Raw genomic sequence first — 26,620 nt, 5'->3', positions numbered from 1 at the left:
CCACTGAAATTTTTACCTAGTACCCCAAAACTCCCTACTATTCCATCTATTGGTTCATCCACTGCTCTAGCATTGACATCTCCCAACACTTATACATTGACATTCCTCTCAAAACTCTCTAAGCACTTGTTAAAACAAAAATCCCTTTCCTCTTTACTTTTCTCAATACTAGGTCCATATGCACTTACAAAAATCCACTTTTCCCATCCCAGTTTCACCTTGAACCACCTTGAAGATATTTCCTTCCATTTCACCACAAGCTTTCCTATCTCATCACTTACCAGCAAAGCTACTCCTTCCCTCCTATACCCCATCATCTCTCCTGAGTTTTCCTGCAACTCTTCCAAACTCAAAATTGTTCCTCTCTACCACAACTATACATATCTAATGATCCAAGTTTTAGGGTTCTGGTTGTGGTTCACCTACCAGACCCTTTTATGCTTTGACTTCTCATGGAATCAACATCCAGGGAGCAGGATCCCTGGTCCCATCACTCCATCCCACTTTGTCACTTTTTATGACTCGCATGGGTATCACAGTGGCAGAATTATTTTTTTACCCTACCACAGGGGATAAGATATACAGTATAATCATAGAAATGGTAAAAGGGGATTTTCAAGGAAACAGCATAAAGAAGGGACAGTTGTACTACAAAGTAGCATCATTCCACTATGATTAGAGATTTTACTCCAACATAAACAAATTATGTGTAACCCCAGTCCATAGGGGCACCTCAAAACACTCCCTAAAGCATTGGGTTGATGCTTTCATGCAGGATACCTAGTCTCATCACTCTATCCAACTTAGCCCCCTCTAACAACCTGCATGGGAAACACAGTGGGAGAATTTCTTCTTCCCCCTACCACAGGGGACAACAGTGAAAAAGAAATAATATTCTCAAAGGAGTGGTTCAAGACAATTTTAAGAGGGAACAGCATAATGGAGGGATAGCTGTGGTACAAAAGTAGCATCATTCCTCTGGGAGTAGATTTTACTCTACGATAAGACAAAATGATGTGTGGCTCTAGTATGCAAGGGTTTCTCAAAACAGTCCCTAAAGCACTGGCTGCATAACAGAGATTAAAAATATCATAGGACTCCACTTATTACTGTTTTTCATCCAGACATCTTATCCTTTACTGCTGTCCTCATGTGCAGGTGAACCCCACTATTCATGGAGGTTATAGAAATAAAAAATCTGCAAATAGCAAAAAACTACAAAAGTTATTACATTTCTCTCACAGAAATGTAACTCTTATTTACTCAGAAATCACACATCCCAGAGAAGTTTCTTGAATTAGGTCCATAATTTTGATTTCTCATGGCCCTTATTTGCTGTTAAACAAATAGTGGCAGTGTGAACATTGAAAATAGTGGATACTCTGAGTGGTCAGGAGGTGCAAATCATAATAATGTTAAGCCTGGGCAGTGGTGGGAATAAGTCATACCATCCAGCCTACTTTGAGGACGCAGTGGGAAGAGCAAATGAGCAATGCTATGCTTGGGTTGTGGTAGGAAGGAACTACTGCTGTACAGCTTCTGCAACTGTGTGTATCATGATTCTATGAGTACTGAATCAGTGAATAGCAGGGTTTAGGTATACCTGTCCTTTAGAATTTTTTTAATTCCTTCTGTAGTTAAGCTCTTAATCCTCCAATATGCCCCAGTTTCCACAGAAGTTAATTGTGAGGTACTTTATATCAAAGTTCTGGTAGGGGACAAGGATGACACTTCATCCACAAGATGATAGGATGGGTTTTGGATGGGTGTGGGATGGGTGTAGTGTGGGTGTATGCTTTGACTAGACCACTCTCCATATATGAGGAAAAAGGCCTTTTTGGTATGTATGTATGTATCTTAATAAAATCTTACCCTATAGTAAAATGGTATTCTTTAAAAATGTGCACATCAAATAGAAGGTCAATCTAAAGTATTTTCAACATTTATCTCAAGTCTTACCTCACCATTACGACTGCCTAACACAATATTTTTCACAGATGAAAACCATCCATTTTCATTCCCTCCACATCTACGCTCCATCCCCCGTAGAACCTCCATGCTGTACAATACCTTCTCCTCTTCAAAGGACATAACTGCATTCTGTCAGAAGAAAAATCAAACATGATGACACCTAGTTAATCCAACTATTACACATATGAACAACCATTATTTGTAATGAATTGTACAACTGTTTAAAGAGAACATTTCTTAGATACAAACAGTATCATGCAATCAATCTGTTGCACATGGTCTCTAGTAGAAGACCCACAGCTCCCAAGTAACTGTAAACAGCCATCCAATTGGTCCATAAGCAACTCAAGGAACATATATGTTGCTGTCCAGATATGAAGACAGCAGGCTAATGTAGGATGTGTTCTATGTAATAATTGCATCTGGGACAATTTGAGTCAATGGCCAGGCCTCTTCTGTGTTGGTTCTGTTTCAATGCAGAGTACTGACCTGAATACAATCATATTAACATGGTTCTTACAGTTGTGGTAAGAATTTCTCAGCTGAACTGATATCTGGGGATCTCGGGTGAAGTACAGAGTTTAGGTACAAGACCTAGAGTGCTCATTTTGTGATTTGAGTGTATGTGTTTTTGAATGAACATGCTTGTTATGAGGCTGGGGTTGTTTTTCTGTTGTATTTACCTAGTTGTATTTTGCGGGAAGGGGAGCTACGCTCGTGGTATCCTGCCTTTGTATCTCACAGTGTCTAGTTTGCTTTTAAACTCATGAATGGTTTTTGCGCACACTATTTTTTTGTCCAGTTTCTTCCAAGTGTCTACCACTCTATGTGGAAAGCTGTTTTTCTTCAGATCTCTTCTGTAGCTATGTTTTTTTATTTTCTTTCCATGTCCTCTTGTGCTTCTCCTGTCCCAGTTTAACAAGTCCTCTCTATCAAGTATTTCTGTGCCTTTCATGATTCTGTAGATGGTCAGTGGGTCACCTCTCTCTCTTCTTTGCTCCAGAGTCAGTAAATCTAGTTTAGCCAATCTCTCCTCATATGACAAGTTTGCGAGTGCAGGTGCCATTTTTGTTGCTGTTCTCTGGATTCTTTCTATTTTCTTTATATTCTTTTTGGTACTGGGTGACCACAATGTCACCGTATATTCTAGTCTAGGCCTTATCAGTATGACCAATATTTTTTTAACCATTTCTTTGTCCAAATATGTAAATACCACTTTTATTGATCTTAGCTAGTTGTAGGATTCTCCAACAATTTTGTTTATCTGTTTGTCATAGGACAAGTCATTCGAGATAATTACACCCAAATCTTTTTCGGATCTCTCCTTTTTTACCTCCTTGGTTCCAATTTTATATTGTCCTGACATTCTGTTTTTGCTTTTTCCAAACTCCATTATGCTACACTTCTTAATAGTGAAGTCCACCTTTCATTTCTGACTCCAGTTCCATACTTTATTCAGGTCTTCCTGCAGTGATTCGCAATCCTCTTCAGTTTTTACTTTCATTAACAGTTTGGCATCATCAGCAAAGAAGTTCATGTAACACTTCACATCCTCATCCATGTCATTCACATAAATAGCAAACATTATTGGAGCTAGTACAGATCCTTGCGGTACTCCACTGATCATCTCTTTCCAATCTGAATATTTTTCTCTGAGCACTACTCTCATCTTTCTACCAATAAGGAAGTCCTCCATCCATTTTAGTAGGTTCCCTTGTATCCCTCCTATATGTTCCAGTTTCTTTAATAATTTTTTGTATGGTACTTTGTCAAAAGCTTTTTGTAAGTCCAGGAAGGCACAGTCAGCCCATCCATTCCTTTCTTGCACTATGTCTATTAATCTTGAGTAGAAACATATTAAGTTTGTGGTACATGATCTTCCTTGTCTGAAGCCAAATTGTCTTGGGTTTATTATATTGTTGTCTTCCAAGTGTTTTACCCATCTATTCTTGATGATTTTCTCATAAATTTTGGCTATAGTACTTGTTAGTGAGACTGGCCTATAGTTAGTTGGTTCTTCCTTGTTTCCTCCTTTATATATTGGTACAATGTTAGCATTTTTCCAGTCTTTTGGTATTTTTCCTTCTTTGAGTGAGCAATCCATTAAGTTATGTATTTTGTCTGTTAGTTCTTCTTTGCATTCTTTTAGAGTCCAATTTGTAATTCCATCCAGGCCATGTGATTTCCTGACGTCAAGGTTTGATAGGTGTTCTAATATTTCTTTTTGTGCTATTGTTATGTCGCTCAAGGGGGGAGATCGCCTTTCATTACCTTTGTTCCAATATTGTGTTTTCTCTCTAGTGAAGACAGAGTTAAAGTGATTTTTCATGATTTCGGCCATTTCTAAATCTTCTGTGTATTCTGTGTTTCCTTGGCATAGTTTCACCATTTCTTGCTTGTTTTTAAGTTTACCATTCACGTATTGATAGAATAGTTTGGGTTGCTCTTTGCATTTACCTATAATATCCTTTTCATGGTTCCTTTTTTCCTCTCTTCTCACTTTAACATACTCATTTCTATAGTTTATACAGACTTGCTATTTTCCAGGTTTTATATCTTTTCTCCACCTTTTCCAAGCTCTGTCCCTTCTATCTTTTGCCGCACTGCATCTTTTGTTGAACCAGCATTTAATGTCTCTTCCATGTAAAAATTTTCCCAGTTTGCATTCTGGAAGAATTTCTTTAGTTTTGCAAAGTCTGTTTTGTTGTACATCAATCTTCCTTTCCTATGCTTTTCATTTCTCTTCATGTATATTTCTTCCTTTAGTTCAGTTTCAATGAGTATATGGTCACTTTCCAATTGGTGTCTTGTATTGGATTTTGTCCACAATTTCAGGTTCTGTTGTAAAAATTAAATCTAGTTTCGAGGGTTCTTCATTGTTTCTGTATCTGGTGTTTTCACTGACCCACTGAGTCATTGTGTATTCCATGGTCATATCTAGTAGTACATTACCCCACAAGTTGTCTCCTCCTTGCACTGTCATGTTTTCCCAACAAACTTCTTTGCAATTGAAGTCCCCCATAATTACCAGATTACCCCCGCTCATTAGTATCTCGTTTAATGATTGCCTTGTATCCTCTAACATTGTTGTATGCTCGTTCTCTTTCCAAGCTTTCATTTTTGGGGTTGGTTGGTTGGTTCATGAAGTTTTTGGCTAGTATGCCAAGCGCCGGAGCCTGGGGCCATTCAGCGCATATATATCTACTTATTCTTTAAAATATTTACTTGTTCCAATTCATCCACTCAATTTCTGTAAAAATTTAAATATGGTAGAACAAATCTATTTCCTTTAAAAAACATTTTATCCGATCTATGGGAGCGATCTCTCCTAAAACTTTAGTGATGGTAAGCCCTTCTAGAAGATTGTTTCTTCTAGCAAAGATGAATTGTGCGCATTCCTTTAAAATGTGTTTTATTGTGAGGTTCTTTCGACAAGTAGGGCAGAGGGGAGCCTGTCTCTCCACTCCAGTTCTCAACAGGTACTTGTGGGTTAAAAAGGTGTGCCCGATTCTAAGGCGAGTCATGACGATACCTCTCCTCCTGTCTCCCTGGAAATGACTCCAAGGGATGACAGAAGCTTTGATGGATTTGAGCTTTAAATTGTTGTTTCCATTATTCCATTGAAGTTGCCACTGTTCTCTGGTGTAACTTCTAATCCGGTTTTTAAAATCCATTTTGGAGATTTTGAGTTGGGAGATATAAGCCAGCCCAGCTGGTTCTTTAGCTGCAGTATCAGCTAACTTGTTTCCTTTTATTCTCACATGGGAAGGAACCCAGCCGAAGTTCACAGTTATTTTCTTTCTGTTACTGAGGAGGACCAGCCAATCTTGTATTTGTCCGATAATGGGGTTGACTGGTAATATTGATTTTATTGATGTTAAAATGCTCTTACAGTCTGTATATATGACAAATCTTTTGTCAGATGCATTGTTAAAAATATAAATTAAAGCATTAAGAACTGTCAGCAGTTCTGCAGTAAAAATAGAAATGTTAAAATGAGCTCTTTTTTATAATAGATTGAGGGGTAATCACTGAGAAACCCACTCTGTCTGCAGTTTTTGATCCATCAGTCATCTGTGTGGGTCCTGCTGTGTTCAAAGAATTTACTTCTTAGTTTGGACTCTGGGCAGTTATTTTTCTTACACCAGAAAGTGCAAATGTTGATTTCGAATCTACACCAGGGAGGGTATTTAGCTGGTAAACTTTCTTCGATGTGTAGAGGGGTCAGGTTTATGTTCTTGGCACTATTTTCCAGTCTAACTTCCAGCGGTTTGGAGAGCTTAGGTCGAGTTGGAGCTCTGTCTTTGGGTGTTCAAACAAACTTGTAGTTGGGGTTGATTTTGGATGACAGTACTCTTATTAGGTATCTCAATCCTAGTTCCTGCCTTCTAATTGGAAGAGGAAGAATGCCGGCTTCAACATTTAGGCTGTCTATGGGTGACGTCTTATACGCACCTGTGCAGATGGGTATAGCCATGTTTTGGATGATATCTAGTTTTTCTGAGGTGGTTTTACAGGCGGCCCCATAGATTTGGCATCCATAATCTATTTTGCTTAGGCACAAAGCTTGGTATATTCGTAACAGAGTTGTTCTATCAGCTCCCCAGTTGAAACGTGAAACTACTTTTAAGATGCTGAAGCGTTGTTTCACGTTATGTATTATTTCATTAATGTGTGTATTAAAGTTTAGTTTTTTGTCAAGGCTTAGTCCTAGGTACTTGATCTGATCCTCGTATGGAAGAACAGAGTCTTCCAGCATTAGGGTTGGGATTTCTTCTCTTATCTTTCTTCGGCAGAAGCAGACTGCTTTAGTTTTCTTCGGGGAGAATTTAAAGCCTCTTTTTCCCGCCCATGCAGTGGTAGAATTAATAGCAGTCTGTATTTTCTGGCTTGCCTCCAGTGCTGATGGTCTGCTACAGATTAGAACAATGTCGTCTGCATATGCCAAGCTATGCACTTCAATCAGTACTTGTTTTAGTAGTCCATTGATGGCTATGTTGAACAGTGTTGGGCTGAGGACACTTCCTTGGGGTATGCCTTCCTTCTGGGTGTAAGGTGAAGAGAGAGATGAACCTGCTCTTACTTTTAGGTTACGATCAGTAAGAAATGCTTTAATTGCAAAGAACATATTTCCTCCTACACCCCATTCGGCAAGTTGTTTTAGGATGCCACCATGCCAGGTGGTGTCATAAGCCTTTTCTAGATTGAAAAAGACTCCTATGGTTTGGCTCTGTGTGGCGAAAGCATTCTGAATTTCTCGGGTAAGAAATGTCAGAGGGTCTATAGTGCTTCTGTTTTTTCTGAAGCCAAACTGTCTGTTTAAGAGATTTTTTTTACTCTAAAATCCAGACAAGACGCGTGTTGATCGTTCGTATATTTTGCATACACAACTGGTTAGAGCAATGGGTCTATATCCTTGAGGGAGACTGGGTTTTTTTCCTGTTTTTGGTATGGTTATAATGATCGAAGTCTTCCACGACTTTGGTGAAGATCCTGTAGTCCAAAATTTGTTCAGTATATTCAGGAAAAATTCTTTGGTGCATGTAGGAAGATGTGAAATCATTGAGTAAATTATATTTTCTTCACCAGGTGAAGTTAGATATGATAGAGGTATTGCGTATTCTAGTTCTGTTAGTGTAAAGGGGAGATTATATGCCCCCGTGTTTTTACTTTTTGGAGGGACAACTATTGCACTTTCTCGAATATTTCTGAAGAAGGGAGTGTAGTGGAGAGCATTTGAAATGTTTGTGAAGTATCGTCCAAATGTTTCCGCTACCTCAAGGGTATCAGGAACTGTTTCATTGTTAATTTTAAGGATGGGTAATGGAGATGGTACAAATTTTCCCATCAGTTTTCGGATTCTATTCCATACTAAGCTTACGGGAGAGTCTTGTTTCAATTTACTTATGTATCTAATATACGATTCTCTCCTTGCTTTTTTGAATGTTTTCTTTTGTTTGGCCAGTGCTCTTTTGTAAATTATTAGGTTAACTGTTATAGGTCCAATTGATGGAGTGGTTGGGAAATGTGGAGTTCCAGGAAAGAATCGTAGTGGAGAGTTGATGGTGGAAATGTGTCTAGAAAGAGAGTTGATGATAGCAAATACAGTGTTTCGGAAGAAGTCAAGCATAAGTACACATGGGAGAGGGTGGTGGATGGAAGGGTGGTAGATAGAGCGTTGATGGATTATGTAGTGGTAAATAGGACCCTAATAGGAAGAGTTAAGGATGTACATGTGCTAAGGGGAGAGGGTGGGGGAATATCAGATCATTTTTTGGTGGAAGGTAAGTTGAGAGTGGAGGATAGATGGAGAAAGAGGAAAGGGAGAAAAGGTAGGGAGGTTCTTAGAGTGAACTCTTTAAATGAAAAGGAAAAGGAGAAGGAGTACAAGAAGAAGCTGAAGGAGGAGTGGGAGGGAGTGAAGGATAGAGTAGAGCTAGGTGTGGAGGAGGAATGGGGATGGTTCAAGGAGGGAGTCACAAAGTGTGCAAGGATGGTGTGTGGAACAAGAAGGACAGGAGGAAATAGAAAGAAGGGTAGTGAATGGTGGGATGAGGAAACAAAGAAGGTTGTAAAAGAGAAGAAGCGAGCTTTCAGAGATTGGTTACAAAATAGGATGAGGGAGTCATATGAGAGGTACAAAGAAAAGAAAAGAAAAGTAAAGCAAAAGGTAAAGGAGGCAAAGAGGGAAAGTAATAAAAAGATGTTTTGGAAAGAAATTAAGAAAGCAAGAAGAGGCGAATCAAGTAGAGATGAAAAGGTAAAAGTTGCAGATGGAGAGATGATAATGGAAGAGAAGGCAGAAAGGGGAAGATGGGCAGAATATTTTAGGGAGTTGCTAAATGTGAAGGAGGATAGGGAGGGAAAGATAGTTGCAGTGGGAAATGCTAAGAAAATGAGAGTGATGAGTGAGGAAAATGGAGGAGAAATAAGGAAGGATGAAGTGAAGGCAGTTGTTAAGATGACGAAAGCAGGTAAGGCACCTGGTCTGGATGGATGCCATGCAGAATGTCTAAAAAAAGGAGGTACAGTGATGGTGGACTGGCTGGTGAGGTTATTTAATGTTTGCTGGAGAGAGGGTAGAGTGCCGGAGGACTGGAGTGCCTGTATAGTTCCACTTTACAAGGGAAAAGGGGACAAGTGTGAATGTAGTAGTTTGAATGTAGTAGTGTGAATGTAGTAGTTTCAGCTTGTTAACCACTTCACTACGGGACTTAAATCTCGTGGGCAGCAGCCAATGCCAGCCGTACGACGTGTCGTAATAATACTCGCATCATAAAATATAGTCACGGCTTATATCGATCGTTCTCTCTTTCACCTGTGAATTTTGAAAACCACAGAGAATGGGATTTAGAGCAGATTAGGGAGAATGTAAAAGCACAGGGGCGACTACAATAAATATAATCAAGACGCCGATATGGCAGCGTCGCGAATCCACTTGCTCCTCATGACGCCTACGTGTGCGGCACCGTATGGAAGGGGTTAAGTGTAGTTGGGAAGGCTTATGGGAGGATCTTGACTGAGAGGATTAGGAGACGAACAGAGGGAGTAATTGGTGAGGAACAGTGTGGATTTAGGACAGGTAGAGGTTGCGTAGATCAGATCTTTGTGGTAAGACAAATATGTGAGAAAGCTACAGGAAAGGGGAAGGATGTTTTTTGGGCTTTTATGGATCTGGAAAAGGCTTACGATAGGGTAGACAGAAAGGCACTGTGGGAGGTTATGCAGATATATGGGATAGGAGGAAAGCTAGGAGCTGTCAAGAGTTTTTATTAGTAGAGCTTGTGTCAGGATTAGAAATGGAGAGAGTGAGTGGTTCGAGGTAAAGGTGGGACTTGGTCAAGGATGCGTTATGTCGCCCTGGCTGTTCAACTTATACATGGATGGGGTAGTGCGAGAGGTAAATGCAAGGGTAGTGGGTCAGGGATTGGAGATGGTTAAAGAAAATGGAGAAAAGTGGGAGGTGAGCCAGCTGTTGTTTGCTGACGGCACTGCGCTTGTGGCAGGATCGGAGGAGGGACTGAGGAAGTTGGTGACAGAGTTTGGGAGAGTATGTGATAGAAGAAAGCTAAAGATAAATGTGGGTAAAAGTAAGGTGATGAGATGTACAAGGGGTGGAAGTGGTAGTAGACTGGAAGTGAGCATTAAGGGAGAGCGACTGGAGGAACAAGATAGTTTTAGATACTTGGGTGCAAATGTGGCAGGAAAAGGTGCAGTGAAGGTGGAGGTAGAATGTAGATTGAGAGAAGCGAGTAAATGCCTTGGTGGATTGAAGAGTGTAATGAGGAATAGACATTTGGGAATGGATGCGAAGAGGAGACTGTATGAAGGAGTGATTGTGCCAACAGCACTGTATGGGGCAGAAACGTGGAACATAAGAGAAGAAGAGAGAAGGAGTTTGAATGTGTTTGAGATGAGGTGTCTGAGAAGTATGATGGGGGTTACTAGGCTAGATAGAGTGAGAAATGAGGAGGTGAGGAGAAGAATGGGGGTGGAAAGGGAGTTGGGAGATAGGGTTGATGAAAGAGTATTAGGATGGTTTGGACACATGGAAAGAATGAGTGAAGAAAGACTAGTAAAAGAGGTATGGAAGGCAGATGTGGAGGGAGTGAACATGAGGGGGACATCCTAGGATGAGGTGGATGGATGGGGTGAAGGGGGCTTTGGGGAAGAGGGGAATGTCTGTTGAGGAAGGACGGGAGAGGACAGAAGACAGGGGTGAATGAAGAATGGTTGTATATGGATGATGTTGTGATGCATGAGGTGGAATGGGTGGGGGGATGGGGGGTGAGGTAGTATGTGTGAGCAAAATTTGTCGCAGCCCAAAGGGATTTCTCCCCGTCTTCTCCTTTTATGCATGGGGGGACGGAGAGGGGGGTCACCGATTTAATGAAGCGGCCCTGCTGTGGATGTGCTGTGTCTTGCGACACTGCTTCTGACCCAGGGCAGTGGACAAGGTGCAGGGATGACCCGTCATCCAGGAGGTGCTAAGATAAGAGGGAGGGTGGAGGGGTGTGGAATGTATTCAGGGATGGAATGGGTGGGAATGATTTTATGCCTTTTCCTTTTTGGCTACCTCCCTTGTAAGGGGGAAAAAGCCTTGGTATATGTATGTTATAGGTCGTCTGTTGTACTTTTTGTAGCAAATTCTAGTGATTTTTCTGCTTAAGGTGCAGGCATCTGTCCACCATGGAACTAGAGTGCGTCTAGGATTTCCTTGAGTTTTTGGTATAGACTTCATGGCCCCATTTATTATAATTCTCTCAAGATGTTCGTAGGCAACATAGGCATTTGGAAAATCTTCATTATTTTGTTCAATTTTTGTGAGGTCTTGGTATGTTTTCCAATCTCCCTCTTCAACTTTCCATTTTGGTAAACAAGGGAATGGAATATTTCTATTTAATTTCATATGGATAGGGAAGTGATCGCTTCCGTATAAATTTTCGTCCACAGACCATTGGTATTCTGGTCTCAATGAAGAGGAGCAGATTGTGAGGTCAATGGCAGATTTAGAACTGTGGGTGAAATCGTATCTGGTTGGGGAACCTTTGTTTACTAGTACAATGTCATTATTGTCTAGTAGGTTTTCTACTATATTGCCCCAATGATTACATGTTCTTTCTCCCCACAGCCTGTGTCTGGCATTAAAATCCCCCATTAAAATGAATGGTTGGGGTAGCTGGTCTATTAGGTTCTGTAGGTCTTCCAGTTTTAGTTGTCGGGGATTGCCTAATTCATCTTGCAATCTGTTTTCTAGTGCAGACTCTAGATATAATGAGCATAGAGTAATCCATTTTGTTGTAAAAATCTGAATTGCACATGCTTGTAAAGCTGAATTTAGGTGAAGGCTTTGATGATTCATTGATTTATAAACAATTATGCCTGTACCTACGCCTGGTCCTCCCTGTATAGGTACACCTGGAGGAGGTGGGGATCTGTAGATAGCATATTCATGTCCTAAATTTGGGGAAGTGTTTCCTAGCGTAGTCTCTTGTAAGCAAATGGCAGAGACTTTATGTTCTTTAAAAAGGATCCGAAGTTGTTCTAGGTTGGAGTTGAAACCACGTATGTTCCACTGGATAAGAGACATTATTTAGGTCGCTTCTTTACTGGGTCTCTAGTGGGGCTTGTTTTAGGTGTCTCTTTTTTGGGTTTCCAGGTTTTGTTTCCCAAGTGGGATGGTCCCGAGTTGGAGTGATTGGATCTTTTTTGGCGGGCACCTTCAGGTGTTACTTGGGTAGGGGAGAGAGTTTGGGGTCTTTTCTTATAGGAGTTTTGCATCTCCTTGGATTTTGAGTTTCGTACTTTTGGTTGTACAAGGTTGTGACTTTTCTAGGTTAGGGTCCCATAGTCTGGGGAAGAGTCTGCTTTGTGGTTCTCAGAAGCAGATGGAATTCGGGGGGCGCTTGAGGTGTCCCTGGCAAAATTTGGAGTGTCACTGTCGATGTCTGTGAGGCTTCTGTAGGAGTCTTGGTGGTCTTGGAAGGAGTCTGGTGTGTCCCCATGGGGGCCCTAGTAGGCTCTGAGGATGTTTCATGTGCCATCGCAGAAGCCAGAGGGGCCTCCGGAGTAGCCTGGGGGGCCTCCAAGGAAGCCTGGGGGGCCTCCTAGGAAGCCTGGGGGGCCTCCGAGGAAGCCTGGGGAGCCTCCGAGGAAGCCTGGGGGGGCCTCCGAGGAAGCCTGGGGGGGCCTCCGAGGAAACCTGGGGGGCCTCCGTGCGAGTTCGGAGGGCTTCCGAGGAAGCTTGGAGGGTCTCTGAGGAAGCCCTGTGGGTCCTCGAGGAAGTCCGGTGACCCCCCAAAGAGGGGGGATTAGAGGTTTCATCTGAAGGTCTGTAGTTTTTATCCTTGTTTGTTGAGAATGTTACAATGGTGTTGGGTTTGTTTGTTTGAAGGACTTCACTGTAGGTTGTTTTTAGTAACAGCCTCTTTGCATGTCCTATGCTTGTTTTTTCTATGGAAGCTTTCAGGACAGCTTCTTGCTCCTTTTTATATGTAGAGCAGTTTTTGTTTTTAGTGTTGTGATTTTCTTTACAATTTATACATAGTTCTCGTTGGTCGCAGTTGCCGTGTTCATTTTGGGAGCCATTACCACAGACTTTGTTCCTTGTGCATTTCCTTGAGGGATGACCATAGCCATAACAATTGTAACATTGTAACGGTCTTTGCTTATAAGGGCGAATATTAATTTTTTCCTTGTCGATTATAATATCATAAGGGAGGTTTTCATAGTTAAATGTGACAACAATCATGTGAGATCTTAGAATTTTATCAACTTTCCATATTGTTTCGGGGCACATTTCAAGAATTTCTTCTTCCGACAATTCATGTAGGTCTTGGTTGAAAATAACCCCCTTAGCATAGCTAAGTTGTAATGGGGCTTTATTTCTTTGATGACTCCATCTTGTTCGATTTTTAAGTTGGATATCATTGCTGCTTGAGTGGGAGACTTAACATGTATTAAGAAACTTGTTAGTCCAAATCTTGTAATTCTGGAATTTTCCATATCTCTAGCTTTAAAACTTTGTCTCCTAAAAGTATACAAGTTTGCTCATTCACCCTTGGTTGTTGCAATGAGCCAAGTAGCTGGCTTACGTGTTCTTGAAATGTTTGCGTGTTGTGAGCTTTTATTATGCACTGCAGGGTAATATACATCTAAATTAGGTGATACCTTATTGACCAAGGAGCATTTGATATCTTTTGATATATTTTCTGAATAGGCCTTCTTTGCCTCATTGTGGGAAGAATATACTATCCACATTTGCCAATAGTTGGAAGTGTCTGACAGCCGTAGCCTAATTTCTTTTATACATCCAAATTCACTGAATTTTTGTGAAATGTTTTCATAATTCATGTTTAAAGTTAGACTCTCAATATGTAGAGTCTTTTCATTGTCTTTAAAGCTTGGCATTTCAAATGGTTCTAGTGTGATCATTATTGGTTTGGCGGTAATAGTGGAAACTGCCTTTTCATTTGAATCTTTATCCATATTCGGTCCAGGGTCTTTCTTATCATGATTTTCCTTTGCCTTGAGTGGGTTGTCAACTGGGTCAGGGGAGAGTTTATTTGAAAGGGTCAAATTTGTGGGAGTGTTCGTTAGTACTTTGGAAGGGTGATTAGGAAGAGAAACAGGAGGATCTGGAGGAATGGGAGGAGGTAAGAGTTTAGGGTCTGCTGTAATTGCAGGTAGTGGAGTCGCCATTGCTAAGTTTATATCTCTTGGGCATCACCATATACTGTATTAGAAATTTTTGAGTTAATGTACATAGAAGATACTGCAGTTGCTTGATGCCTCAAGCAATGAAAGAAGTAGTCTCTGCAGAGTCAGAAGGATCCAGAATATGACTATTTACAAACAGGGGGTCTCGGTCACGAGTGTAAGCTTTCACAGCCCGATTTGTCCTTTAGTTTTGTTCCATAGAGTATGGAGCTGGCGTTGCTACTCCCTGTGTGCAGTGGAAGATGGATAGAGAGTCGGCAGTCAAAGGTAGCCCCTCTGCCCCTCCTCCACCAGCATACGGGGTTTTGCCCCTTGCAATGAGTAGGGACCTTGCGGTATATCCCATCACCCAGCTGGTTTCTGGTAGGGTTTCAGGGAAACCTTTAACTGTCAGAACCTCTCGAGTAGTAAAAGAAAAAGTTGAGAAAAGGAGAGTAGGGTAGCGAATAAGAAGGAAAGGGATAGGGGAGTTCACTGGGTAACGAGGGTGGGGGGTCCCCTATCTATTCGTTACCCCTGATATCTCACTCTCTGACAACTGTCATGGGGTGAGGGCGTCGAATCCAGAGAATAGTCCAGTTCATAATCAAGATCAGGCCGGGGTTGTCAATCTATATCTGTCTGTTTGGCACAGTTTTAGTCTGGAAGCTCAGGATTGACCTCTCCAGCATGGTTGGACCTGGCTGGCACAGCTCAGTCCTTCCTTGCAACACGCAAGCCCCCCCCACTACATCAAAGTACTGGGCCCCGGGGGAGCCCCTTATGTGGGGGATCAAGACCTTTCTACACATATATGTAGATTTGGAAGATCTGGCTCCTCCTATTATTGATCCAAGTGTAAACAAATGTTTCCCTCACTCTATGATCAACCTAGGTGGCATATGGTGTAAATGTAGTGTACAGGATATACTCATTTTATTAGTGATTACATTCCAATTCTGAACAGGTGAGTTTACCCTCTCACTACCACCCCCTGAGAGTATGGGTATCCCCCAAAAACCTGGTTTATTTTCATCATCATTACCTTACACTGCCCCACCCTAACCATACCCAGAAAACACAATATTTCTTCCTCAACTGATTTAAGGTCCAATCACGTGGCAGTTGATGGTTACCTGGGAACTATGGGTTTCTTGCAAGAAACCCCTAAGGCAATGGATCAATTGACTGAACAGACATATATAGGCTTGTATCTTTTCTTCAGAAGACACATATAATTACTATAAATTTCTTCAGAAAATACAGATGACAAAACTTGCATCACTGAAAGCTTTAAAAAAAATTTACAAGTGAGACTTGGCACAGAAGTTCAAAGGATTAACAGGAAATAAAACAAGAGATGGTGAGGAGCCTACAGCAGGAGGCACATAGCGATGGCTGAAGCTGTCACCTTTGCCCTAAGTGCTTGGACTGCTGATGCAGGTAACAGTCACTGCTGGGAATTGGAGAGAAATGCAGGATTCAAATCCACAACTAAACAAATGTGAGACCAGCATGCTTCTGATTAAACCACCAGAGCACTGAAGAGGAGAGTGGTTATGGAAAGGGACCTGGTATAGGAATGGTAACAAGAAAAGGAAAAAGACAAAGAAATGAAAAAGAGAAAGAAAAGAAAGAAAAAAAGAAGTAGGTATCTTACCATAAATGTGAGATAGCAGTACCCCATGGCCATGTGAATGTTGTCATGGATATGCTGCTCAAAGAGATCTTCTGCCTCTGTGAAACGGTTGTTGAGCATCAATTGGATTCCTTCTCGTGCCAAGTTTGAATATTCCTCTGCTGTTCGCTCTCTCTGCTGACTTCCACTGGATGAAGACAAGGTGTCAGACGAGGACCCTTCTTCCCAACTTGTTCCAAATCTTCCTATTTCTCCATCCACATTAGTTCCAGCTCTTCTTGCCTGGGTCCCCTTGGTGGAAGACCCATAGGTCACTGTACTCCCCCCAGCTGAGCACATCCTCATCTCTGGCTTTACTTGCTAGGCAGACATTCTTGCTTAGAAAAAATATAACCTTGTAATAACATTAGTTGTTTTCAATCATATGCATACATTTTTTATTTCTAAATTTGGGGCAAATGAGAATACACAACAATAATTCACTTGTAAAATACAGTATATGAATTTCTGAAAACTAATCTATCAATCAGATGGCTGCCCTGGGTCTTTTGTAGAAGACACCTGGAGCAACTAATGATGGGAAAATTAATATAGGATTTAAATGAAATGTAATGGTACTTACATATTTTGTCTTCAGTGAATCCAACTGTGGACACTATTGCATATTTAGAAGAGTAACATCAAATGTCATGTGCAATCATGATTTCACACATCTGTCAACAAAAGAAATAATCTTGAAATTCAGTACCTTACACTATGTAATTATCTTCAATCTATCTACATGCCAAGACTCTCCTTCCACTTTATAAGGGAAATAACCAACAAAGGCATGCTACCCCCACCCATCTGTTTCCCCATACTGAGGTACTGACTGCATGGTATCATGCAGTAGTGATTGCATGCTAGCATGCAGCCAATGCTTTAGAAACTGTTTTGGGGTGCCCCTATGGACTGGAGCCGTACATCATTTGTTGCAGATGACACCAAAGTCACCAAAGAAATAAGGGATATTGGGGACACCTACCTCCTTCAAAATGACCTTGAAAATGTATATGCCTGGGCTGTTGACAACATAAAATTCAATAAAACCAAATTTGAACTAATGAGGTATGGAAAAGGCCAAACAAATAATATCAAACCCTACACCACAGCTCACAATGAGATCATGAAGAAGGCAAATATAAGAGACCTGGGAGCAATGCTAAGCTGAGATGGTAAGTTTACCACACATTGACAACATTGTTGACAGTGCCAGAAAATTATCAGGATGGATTCTCAGATCATTCACATCAATAAAACAATGATTGCATTATCACACTGCGGAAGAGACTGGTACTAGCTAAACTTGAATACTGCTGCCAACTGTAGAACCAAGACAGTATAGGGGAGACTGAGAAACTTGAAAGTATCCAAAGAACTTTCACCAGCAAGATTGAGAGTGTAAAAGACATGGACTACTGGAACAGAGTCAAGCATCTCAAACTCTATTCACTGCAAAGGCACAGAGAATGGTACCAGATCATTTATGCGTGAAAAATGCTGGACAGTGACATCCCCAATATTGGAGTGACACTAAGCCAAGTAAGGATGAGAGGGAGATCTTGCTATATTGAAGGATTTGCCAGCAGCCACAGGAGCACCATATCACACCGAGCAAACTCTTTCATCAAAATGCCCCCCCCCAAGATCTTCTATAGTCTCCCTAGCTACCTGAAGAACACCATTTCCTGCACAGTCAAAGTATTCAAAACACAGCTGGATGTTTTCCTACAAGAAATTGAAGACACCTCCCACAGCATCCTATAGTAACACATGGCCCCACTACAAGCTGGTACATTGTATACCACTTCACTGGTGGCAATACAGACAGGGAGGAAGCCCCGGTAGTTCCTGTAGATGAGGCAAACTTGCCAAGATCTACACAAGGTAACACAAGATATGTTAAAATAAAATCTCTAATCATAGAGGAATGATACTACCATCCCTCCTTTATACTGTTCCCCTGAAAATGTCCTTTACCACTTCTTATCACCCATGGTACGGGGAAAAATTCTGTCACCATGATTTCCCATATGAGTTGCAAAAGTTGACAAAGTGGGATGGAATAATAGGACTTGGGATCCTGCTCTTTGTATGTTCATTCTATGAGAAATCAACTTCAAACTTACGTAAAAGGTTAAAGATTGCCTGCATTGTTCAAGTCTATGGTTATGACAAAATACTTGAGCATGGTAAGGTATGTGAAATATTCATAAATACTTGAACTCCCTAACAACTTATGGATGTTAATCTGAAACTCCTAAGAGGCCACAAGCTTCTTTTCTCTTATATTTGCACATTTGAAGATATTATTTACATCTGGAACCTCAGGATACATGCATGTATTGGTCTAGTGACATGAATATAAAAGAAAAATTTTCCTACCACTAGTCTTAAAAGCCCATTAGCACCCTTACCTTCATTAGGGGATACAACCCTGAGGAGTTGGCACTTAGTCACAGGACTAGGCCCAAGATTCCTATCAATCTTATCTAACTTTCCAAACTTTCTTATAAAAGAAAAACTGGCAACTGCTCCCTTCCTCCTCCCACTGCCCTATGTTTCTCTTACATAAGACCTACAGCTCCCATTTAACCAGCAATAGCCACCAAAATGGCCTACAAGTCACTCATAGAGATATTGTGTTGCTGTCTGGGTAAGGGTGAATGGAGAGTGGTTGTGTATGGATGATGCTGTGATACATGAGGGGGAGTGGGTAGGGGATGGGGGGTGAAGGAGTATGTGTGAGAAATAAATTGATGCAGCATGAAGGGATTTCTCCCTGTCTTCTCCTTTTCTGCATGAGGGGACGGGGGGGGGGGGGGGTTGCCAATTTAATGTGCTGTGTCTTGTGACACTGCTTCTGACCCAGGGCAGTGGACAAGATGCAGGGTTGCCGTCATCCAGGAGGTGCCAAGATAAGAGGGAGGGAAGAGGGTAGAGGGGAGTGGAGTATGTAGGGGATGGAGTAGGTGGGAGTGGTTTCTATGCCTTTGTTTTTTGGCTACCTCCCATGTAAGGGGGAAAAAGCCTTTGGTAAACGTATGTATGTACATGTATGTCTGGATAAGGCAAGAATAGGACAATATTAGGTGAGGTGGTCAGTTTTCTGTGTGGTGATTCCATCTAGGACAATATGCAACTGTGGTTCAGTCTATTCTATGATATTATTTTTTTCGTAAGCTGGATGACGATAGTGTGGTTCCTACTTGTTGTGGGAAGGATTTCTCTGTAGGGCTGATGTCTGGGGGAGTTTGGTGGTCATTGTTGGAGGGCTTGTTTTGTGATCCTAACTGTAGTATACAGGAAAGGAGCAATGCTTGTTGGTTCCCATCTCCTATTCATTAATTTTCTAACATACCTAGGCTCAAATTTATGTACAACTCCAAATTAATCTATATCTTTGATTTCCAATTATCATATCTCTATTTGAATTCATCTATTGTTTGAGCTTGGGCTATATCACCTTCTAAGCTATTTCACATATTTATACATCTATATGGAAAACTGTATTTCTTCACATCCTTTTGACATGTAGTCTTTCTTAATTTACTTCAATTACCTCTTAAAGCACTTCCATTTTTAATCAGGAGATCTCTTCTATCAATGTAATCTATCCCCTTTAGTGACCTGAATAATGTAATCATGTCACCTCTTTCTCTTCAATCTTTCAAAGTTGGTAAACCCAGTATTTTTAGTCTTTCCTCGTATGGTTTATCTGCCTGGCTGGACCAATTTGGTTACTGCCCTTTGTATTCTCTCAATTTTTCTTATATCCTTCACTCTGTGTAGGGACCATGCTACAGACACATATTCTAGTCTTGGATGTATCAGGGTTTCGATGAGTTTTTTCATTATCTATTCATCCATATAATGGAATGCCATTTTAATCTTTTGTAGTAGTCCATATGTCTCTCCCACAATCCTGCTGATATGTCTATCTGGTGACAAGTTGTCTTTTATCAACACTCCCAAGACTTTCTCTTCTTTTCCTTTTGTAATGGGTTCACTACCCAAGGAATAGTTTAAGGATGGCCTTTTGCTGCTATTGCCCATTTCCAGTACTTTGCATTTTTTAGTATTGAACTTAATTTCTCATTCTTGGCTCCATGCAAAAATAGCATCTAGATATTTTTACAATATTCTACTGTCCTCCTCATTATTCACTCTTCTCATGATTTCTGCATCTTCTGCAAACATGTTGGCATAGCTTGTTACTTCCATCATATCGTTAACATAGACAAGAAACATTATTGATGCAAGCACTGAACTTTGTGGAACTCTACTCATGCTCTCCAGCTTGACATATTGTCCTTTACTACTGTCCCCATATCTTTCCTTCAAAAAGTCTTTAATCCATTCTAGTAGTTTACCTCTCAGTCCTCCAATTTCCACATAAGTTGACTGTGAGGTACTTTATCAAATGTCTTCTCTAGGTTGAAGTACATGCAGTCCACTCATCCCTCTCTCTCTTGCAGCACATCAATCACTATCGAGTAAAAGCTTAAAACGTTTGACACACATGACTTTGAAGCCAAACAGACTATCTGTCAGAATGTTCATTTTTTCAAGATATCTGGTCCATTGATCTTTCATATTTTACTATTCTGCTGGTTAGTGATACTGGCCTATAATTTACTGGTGTTTACTTGTTTCCACCTTTGTGAATAGGCACCACATTTTCCCTTTTCCAATCAAGTGGCACAATGCCTTCTTGCAATGGACATGTAATAAGACTGTGGATCTTGTCTGCTAGTTGTTCCCTACATTCTTTAAGTATCCAGGTTGAGATTCCAACAGGTTTTGAAGTTTTTGTCACACTGACCCCAAGGGAATGACTACTTCCCTCACTTCTATATTTATATTAGCTAAACCTGGATTTTTGCTCCCCTCAATTTTCTCCAAAAACTTGTACTTTTTTGTGAAGACCGTTTGAAACATTAATTATTTCTGGCTGAGCTGAGGTCTCTTCAAAGACCTCACCATCTACTATTATCTTGGTGATTTCTTCCCTGTGTCTCAATTTACCATTTATTAACCTGTAAAACAGTTTTGGTTCGTCTTTACATTCTTCTACACTACACCTCTTTCAAAATTGCTTTCTTACTCCATGGAATTTCTGGTACTGTATAGTCATTCCTAGCTTATTTGTGTCTTTTGTTTTGTTTTTTTTCTTTCTCCATTTTCCCCAAGCCACATCCCTGCCTTTTTTTTTGCAATCTCACACTTTTTGTTAAACCAGTCCTGTTTTTGCTTCTTTCTTTCCCTAGTCTTTGACACTTGTTTGTTTCACTCTCCTTTTGTAAATGTCAAGAAATCTTTCCCATATCATCATTATTCCTGTGGTATTCATGAATTTCTCCCAGTTTGTTTCTTCAAAGAATTTTTTAAACTCTAAGTAATCTGCTTTCCTAAAATTGAGTCTCCCTCGCTTGAGTGATTCATTCCTTGGCTCTATTTCCTCATCCTCCAGCTGAAATTCAATTGTAATATGGTCACTGTTTCCTGTTGGGCAAAGGTAGTTCAAGGAGCTGATGTCTGGCTAGTAACAGATCTAATCTTGTGGGAGTGTCATCTCCTCTTACATGGGTCACTTCCTTTACCCACTGGGTCATTGCATTTTCTACTGATATACTCAACAGGGTATTTCCCTAGTAATCTGATTTGCTACTTGCTTCCCAATCCTCCCAGTTGATCTTGACACAATTAAAATCTCCAATAAGGACTAAGTTATCACTTTAGTAAATATTTTTCTTTAGGAAAAGAGTTGTATTCTTTAACATTTCTCAATATTCAGTTTTATCCCAAGCTTGTCTTGGGGGTGGGGGGGTGGGAACATATGCCACCATAAAGTATTTTTTATTGTGTCCTTTAGTACTAATCTTTAAGTGAATTGCTTCAGCCCTGCCTTCACTCAGATTTGCTTCTTCCACTTTTATGTTACTTCTCACCACAAACATTACTCCTCAACTCTTTTTATTTTCTCTGTCTCTTATCCAGTAGGTGTACCTGTTGTTTCCCAACTGTATATCAAAATGTTTTGGGAGTTTAGTCTCTACTAGACACACTATATTAGGCTCATTTATCCTTAAGTAGTAATTTATCTCCTACCTAGCCGACAGTAAACCATCAACATTAGCATATACTATTCTAAGTTCCCTTGTAGTGTTTACTTTGCAATACTGCCTTCTTGTTTTCCTAGAAACCATTTCCTCACCTGATTGACAACTCTTAGAAAAAAAAAAAAAAAAAAAAAAAAAAAAAAAAAATCTTTTTCATCTTTGGTCTTATACTTTTTGGCTTTGACTTCCTCTAAGAGCTTTTGTGTCTTTGCTCATTCCTCTTCATTAGCATCTTTTATAATCCAAATATTTATTAATATTTATTGTCATGCTAATGTCCAAGACTTCCTGATTACTTCTTTTGCCATGGCTTGTGATTTGAATTTTATTTTCACTGGATGTACACAATTTCTCTTATACTTGCCTAACCTATACATGCTGTCAATCTGGTTTATTACATCCAAATCCTTCCCTAGAGTTGTTAATGTAATTTCCATAATCAATTACATTTTTCTTTATGTAACTTCCTTGAGGTGTTGTATTCTTCTTAGCATCTCCCTGATGAGATTTTTTTTTTTTTTTTATAACCTTGACTATTCCTTCTTCCAGGCCATATGTTTAATGTTGCTCCATGATCTCTGTAAAGGTTACTCTATTTCTCCTATCCTCATTTGTTGTTGGTCTATCCTTTTTTTCCTCCAGTGTTAAGATTTTTTCTTTTATTTATCAAAGTTTCATTTTCCCTTCTCAATTGATCAATCTCCAATTTTTGAGCCAGATTTGTTTCTTTTTCCTGCTCAAATTTTTTCTCCAGATTGTGAAATCTAGCTTCATGTCAAGAAATTAAGTCTAAAAATCTTTCCAGCTCTGTGAGAATTTCACTCACCTCCATGGCAGAATATCCAACTTGAAACTTTTCTTCTTTTTCAAATTTACTTCCTGTACTATATTAATTTTCCAATGGATTTACCTTTTTGGGCATGAAGCCTTTGAAATCATTCATTGTTAGTGTAGATACAGCAATAAAAGACAACTGTTTGACTGGAGTAGCTTGTCTCCAGCTCCCAGCTGAGTCAACTGATTTTCTTTCAAGAATACAAGAACTCAGTGTAGATTCTTCATCTCTCTCATGCATCCTTGGTAACTGTATAACATTTCTTAACTTCTTCACTATAGTGAACATTTACAAATGTGTTATAACATACCAATTTCCATTTCTTAAGTTGATGTAATAACATCATATGATTATATATGACAATTGAAAATTTCATATACAAAGTAGTAGCAGTAATAAAATGTTGTCTGTTGATAGTTCAGGGTTTTCCTCCTTTTGATTTTGAGAGAACCAGGCAATTAAATATTGTCACTCTCTTCTGGTGCTAGATAAGGATTTTTTACTATATACTGGAAATAGGCGTTTAGTACTGAGGGGGGGTGACATGAAATATCAAGTCCCAAATTTTTCTCCTCTTTAGCTTTTGTAATGGGTTTGATTCTAAAAGTTATAAGTGGTATTCTTTCTTAACGAATTATTGTTTTTCTTTCCTTTATAGATGATGAGAAATGATTCAAATAAAGCCTTGAAAATCTGAGATCTCTGACTACTACTCACTACACAATGGACTGTTACTAATGCTGTGTTCAGCACCAGAGGAGTGAGGAAGCAAGCTGTATTTACCTAGTTGTATTTTATGGGAAGGGGAGCTATGCTTGTGGTGTCCCGTCTCCATATCTCGTTTTATCTAGACTGTTTTTAAATTCGTGTATCGTTTTTGCACACACCACATTCTCATCTAACTTGTTCCAAACATCTATTATCCTGTGGGGAAAGCTGTTCTTTTTCAGGTCTCTTCTATAATTGTTGTTCTTGATTTTCTTTCCATGTCCTCTTGTATTTCTACTATCCCATTTTATTAGATCCTCTCTATCAATAATTTCCATGCCTTTCATGATTCTATAAATAGTTATCAAGTTGTTGCCAGATAGAATCAGTATACTCCTAGAGTTCCCATTGTTCTTTTTCAAAACATTTTAGGGCAGCTTCAGTCTTTCTAAGTCAAAACTATCTCCATTGAAATTCCACAAACAAAATAGCTACACTGGAAAAATTTGGGATTTTCATAGGGCTAAATAGATACTAACCTCTAGAGTCTAGAGACAATCAAAAGTACACAAGTTTACCACACTGTGAAACATTGCTTTAGACACTTGGGCAATATCACTGAAATGGGAGAACCTCTGATAATTAGGTCTACATTTCTCATGAGTAATTGAAGAATCCCTCAAGGCAATCTATTTCACATGTCTTTTCTTTTAAAACCTTACACTTTAGATAAAAAATATATATAAGAAAATCTTATTCTAGTCAAGCTAAAAACAGCTAATAAAACTTACAAATTCAGATTTCTAGGTCTTGTCTCTATCAAACCACACAGCAGAATAAGCAACCTGGTAAGTGATGTTTAATACTTGTGTAATATATAAATGTCATGGAAGACAGGTAGGTACCAAGAATATATATATATTTTTTTCACTAGTATCCTATTTTCTCATCTTGTTAAGTTTAATATCTCACTAGAAGTACTCAGAAAAAGGATAAAATATCAAAAATCCTAAAAAGTAAGTGCTCTCTCTTATATCATGAGTTAACATAATGTAACTGTAGTTTCCTTAAGGCCATGACATTTTGTTAAGGCCACAATGGTGAGGCCTTGAATGGGCAGTTTTTCTTGTCACTTGGCAAGACCTAACACAAATGTAACTTTATACTAGAAAACAAAAGTTCCACTTCAAAATATCAAAAAAACTATGCAAGTGAGATCCAATATCTTGACCAATTAATTATTACAATGAAAGGGTAAATGTACAACTTGAATGCACTACCTGTCCACACTATCAGCATTGTCTAACCAACATATAGAGTTGAAATGACCCAAAGTAGCTATCAAAAAGACCCTTTTGCATATTCTTTGAGCAAAAATACTATATTTCTATCCAAAAATTAAAGTTACAGCATTCTAATGAGTGTAAGATGTTCATGTAACTTGTATGCACTACCTGTCCAAACACTATCAGCATTGTCTAACCAACATACAGTATAAGATACAAAGTTGAAATTAACCAAAGTAGCTATCAAAAAGATCCTTTGCACATTATTAGAGCAAAAATACTATATTTCTATCCAAAAATTAGTTACATTATTCTAATGAGTATAATAAGGTGTTCATGTAAAGACAGTAAGAGCTGTGTATTTAAATAATTTACCTTATTGTATTTACCTGACTGTAGTATACAGGAAAGTAGTAATGCTTGTTGGGTCCTATTTCCTATTCTCCAATTTTCTTATCATACCTAGCCTCAAATTCATGTACAGCTCCAACTTATCTACATCCTTGATTTCCAATTATCATACTTATATTTGAACTCATATATTGTTTGAGCTTGGGCTATATAACCACACAATTATATTTTATTTGCTACAAAAACTACAAAGAATTATGTACCAGATCCACAAGTACTTACCTATAGCAGTTTGTAACAAAGTTCACATGAAAATTAAGGCTGCTACTGATACATTCACAAGCCTGTTTTTGAAGTTACTCTGTATCTACACATCACAGCAAGATCTGCCATCTCTGAATCTGCAGATTTCTTCCATGAGGTTCAAGATGTTCAAATGTCACTGGTCAGTACCGTCACTACAACATAGAACATGAATGAATAAAATCGGGTGGCATTACAGAAATTAGAGAACGAAACACACGGAAAACTGCACTATTTTACCCATCTAAACAATCATAATGCTCGTTTGACAATTACCACTTCCTGAACACTTGTCTATACTTAATCTCTGCTGGAGCCTGATCCATTAAACCTTAGACTTACGTGGAAATACTAAATCTCACAGAATATATACTTTGTTCAACAATATAGTTCAACCACAAACCTCACCTGTCAGCTGTCAGTTTCCAACACAAATAACGTCGTCTGCTACACGAGAAAACAAACCAAGTCATATTTTCAGACAGAGTTCGCGCCATTCAGTAATTTACATTCTATGACAACCTATTCCCAAATTTAGATCTAAACGTAAGTAATTGCATTCTAAAGTGTTAATTAGTTAGATGAGGTGCTTATAAAGACGAGGAGAAAGCGAAAAACTTATTGTTATTTCGAACAAGGAGGATAATGATCGAAAGAGTGAATATTGTATATAATTCATATATTCATGATAATTTATCAAAATAAGTAAAAACGATGAACTGGTTTAGATAGTGTGTACCGATAAAATTTGCACGAGGTTATTCATTTTACATTTTGGACACAGGTTATTTGACCTCCAATTTCAGGAATCTGAATTTTCCTAGATTGGTCATAGTACTCCCCTGCAACAAATCTTACTGAACAATTTGGTGGGGTGATCTCAATTACTTATTTCCTAAAAATATTTCTAATTACCTAATTTTCACACCCAAAACCTTGATAATTTTTTGCAAACGATTGGGTGGCAATGTAGAGGTGTTACAGTCGTCAACATCTTGAGTACTGTGTTTTACAAGATTGGGTACCCTATTATAGAAAAAATAAGGACTACCTTGCAAAAATCAACGTAGGGCTACAAAATTGGTGAAAGGGTTGCATCATCTTTCATATGAAGAAAAACTTCTGTGATGGACATATAATCTCTAGAGAAAAGGGAGCACGTGACGAC

At 39.3% G+C, this 26,620-nt stretch overlaps 1 protein-coding gene across 3 annotated transcripts in view; it reads right to left on the bottom strand.

Annotated features, from left to right (window-relative positions):
• LOC143033419 (tetratricopeptide repeat protein 39C-like) overlaps window positions 1-26,013 on the bottom strand; it is a 103,496-nt gene extending 77,483 nt beyond the window's left edge. The window contains exons 1-5 of one of the 3 annotated variants that reach the window (XM_076198833.1): window positions 25,861-26,013; window positions 25,432-25,607; window positions 16,431-16,521; window positions 15,830-16,185; window positions 1,960-2,100 (exon numbers count right to left, since the gene is read on the bottom strand). In XM_076198833.1, coding sequence (XP_076054948.1) covers window positions 1,960-2,100; window positions 15,830-16,153 — 465 coding nt within the window. In that variant the 5' untranslated portion in view covers window positions 16,154-16,185; window positions 16,431-16,521; window positions 25,432-25,607; window positions 25,861-26,013. Of the gene's footprint in view, window positions 1-1,959; window positions 2,101-15,829; window positions 16,186-16,430; window positions 16,522-25,431; window positions 25,608-25,728; window positions 25,747-25,860 lie in introns of those variants that run through there. The other 2 variants (XM_076198835.1, XM_076198834.1) reach the window with 2 other exon arrangements.
• Window positions 26,014-26,620: the final 607 nt, after the last annotated feature.

Source organism: Oratosquilla oratoria, chromosome 15 (genome assembly GCF_046742065.1).
Source record: "Oratosquilla oratoria isolate Oo_2021 chromosome 15, ASM4674206v1, whole genome shotgun sequence".
Taxonomy (NCBI): Eukaryota; Metazoa; Arthropoda; class Malacostraca; order Stomatopoda; family Squillidae; genus Oratosquilla; species Oratosquilla oratoria.
Note: the sequence above shows the minus strand (reverse complement) of the source record. Positions and strands in the feature narration are given on the sequence as shown.